At 42.4% G+C, this 2451-nt stretch overlaps 1 protein-coding gene across 1 annotated transcript; it reads left to right on the forward strand.

Annotated features, from left to right (window-relative positions):
• Window positions 1-474: 474 nt before the first annotated feature.
• Window positions 475-2006, forward strand: LOC117471403. Its single transcript, XM_034116374.1, has 3 exons — window positions 475-865; window positions 1127-1279; window positions 1477-2006. Exons 1-3 carry the CDS (start codon window positions 475-477, stop codon window positions 1752-1754), a joined length of 822 nt encoding a protein of 273 aa, XP_033972265.1. The 3' UTR covers window positions 1755-2006.
• Window positions 2007-2451: the final 445 nt, after the last annotated feature.

The raw sequence follows: 2451 nt of genomic DNA on the forward strand, positions 1-2451 counted from the left end.
GTATAAACGAACAATAGTTGGATTAATATTGATTAGAGTGCACAATAGAAATAAAATAATTCAGAGAAGAAAAAGAGATATGTTATCTATCAAAACCCAGTTAGATTAACATTCATTGCATGGATTGCACACTTTGTTTGTGTGGATATGTAGCAAATTAACATGTTAAATAGCACTTAATGACTGACTGATGCCCCTTTCACACCGGCGCTTTTCCAGCTCCTGCTGGGAGCTAGAGCCTGAAAAGCGCCGGTTTTTCCTGTTCACACCGCAGCGGCGGCGCGTCATAGCTCCGGAATGCGGTTCACTTCCAGCTCCAAAAAGTTGTCGGTCCAGAGGCAAGAGCTTTGGAGCTATGACGCGGCGTCGCTTACGTCTCTCTTACGTCCGTCGAGGCGGAGGCGGGGGCATGGGCGGGGTCAACCTCCTGAACAACAACAAAATGCCTGCGTTTTCTCCAGTTTGTACACAATGATGGAAGACCTCAAAACAACGAATAAGCAGCAGTGGTCCACTGAAGAGACCAGCTACCTAGTGGCAATCTGGTCTTCCGAAGAGGTACAATGGAAGCTGGAGGGGAGCACGCGGGCCAAAGCGATTCTGCAGCAATTGAAGCGAGAGATGGCGTCTGCTGGTTATGACCGTTGCATTGTACAAATTAGCAACAAATTAAAAAAACTGAAGAAGGATTATCGGGACCAAAAGAAAGAGCTCGGACGGAGTGGCAGCGGTCGTACGAAAACAAGTCCACATTTTGACTTGCTAAACTCGGTCCTCGGAGACAGACCGACGAGTGGTGTGGGATGCACCGTGAATTCGCTTTGTCTCTCGTCAATTGGGTTGGAGGACGAGTCATTTAATGCTGGTGAGTTATGCATTACTGATTTGTGTTATATTGTGTTTGTAGCTATAGACAGACCTGGCAATAATAGCTAAAGTGTACCTACTACAGCTACCGGGTGGGCACCCCTGCGCTAGCATGCTAATGCTAATGCTAACAATAATAACAAAGGTATCCCCATGGCAAAGACAGCGAACGCCTCCAATGTATCTTCTTTCTTCTCACTAACGATGTATGATTTGTTGAAGGGCTACTTTTGTTCATTGTTTTATATTGTGTTTACAGGCATATCTCGTTTGGAGTGCAGTGAGTCGGAACCACCACCACCGTCGGCGACTAGCTCGCCCGTGCACATGCTTGGGTCTCTTGCCACAACAAGCAGCTCTTCCCAGGAATCTCTGGTGACCCTAACCCAGCCAGTGGGCCGTAACAAACAGGGTAAGGTTTACAGTGTTCATAATGGTAATACTGTTCCCTGTTGCCATTTATCATGGCATTGTCATAGTAGTAGTTGTTGAAGTTATGCAACTGCAGCCATAATAACAATAAAACATTTCATTACACAGTATATAATTTACACCTCATAGAATGCCATGAACACGGTGTTGACCTCATTATTATTTTCCCCTTTGTAGTTAAAAGGAAGCGGGATTCGTCATCTGGCCTTGTCCCGTTAATGGAGAGGAGTGAAGCCAGGGACGAAGAGCTACTGGAGCATAGCCGGGCGATGCTTCAGGAGGTGCAGAACGGCAATGCTGAGTTCATACGGATCTTCAACGTCTCAGAGCAGAGCAGAATCGAGCAGAGCCGGATCGACAGACTCGCCAGAATCGCAAAGGCCGAGCATGACGGCCACATGCTTGGCTTGTTAGACAGGATGGTGAAGGTGATGGAGGCCAACAGCAAACAATGACATTATTTTTGTATCTCCATTGTTCATGCCCCTTTTGTGTACATAATTTTTAAATACACTTAGTTATATAATATATACAGTATGTTCTCCACACATTTTTGTGAATACTTGTATACATTCTTTTTGAAATACAGTTAGTTATAGTATATACAGTATGTTCTCCACACTTTTTTGTGAATACTTGTATACATTCTTTTTGAAATACACTTAGTTATAGTATATACAGTATGTATGTGTATTTATGTATTTACAGTATGTAAAATAAACATAACTCAAAAGTCATGTCTTATTACATTTTATTTTTTCAGTGATCCACTGCAAACTAGCTAATGTCACTATGATAAAACACTGAACTAAAACAGTGGTAGATGACAAGTATGACTACTTGTATGCTAAGTCTGATTCTGCCATGCATTCTTTAAACAAAATGATGCTAAATGGAATCGTTACCTGTGTTATCTAAAATAAATGTGTCATTGTCAAGCTGGAGCAAGGCACACCATTTATTTTATTCCTATTTCTCTTTAGAAAGAAGTTAGGATATAAAATACTGACAAATCTAAGTGAAGGAAACAAACTCAAATGTACTGTGCCCTTACCCCACAAATGGAATGACATAAAGCTGAGGTTAGCACTAAATTGATCATAACACATCCAAAGAGAGAGCGACCAATCCCTGATGAATGTTGAGCACAGC

This window comes from Trematomus bernacchii, unplaced genomic scaffold, assembly GCF_902827165.1.
Source record: "Trematomus bernacchii unplaced genomic scaffold, fTreBer1.1, whole genome shotgun sequence".
NCBI classification, from domain to species: domain Eukaryota; kingdom Metazoa; phylum Chordata; class Actinopteri; order Perciformes; family Nototheniidae; genus Trematomus; species Trematomus bernacchii.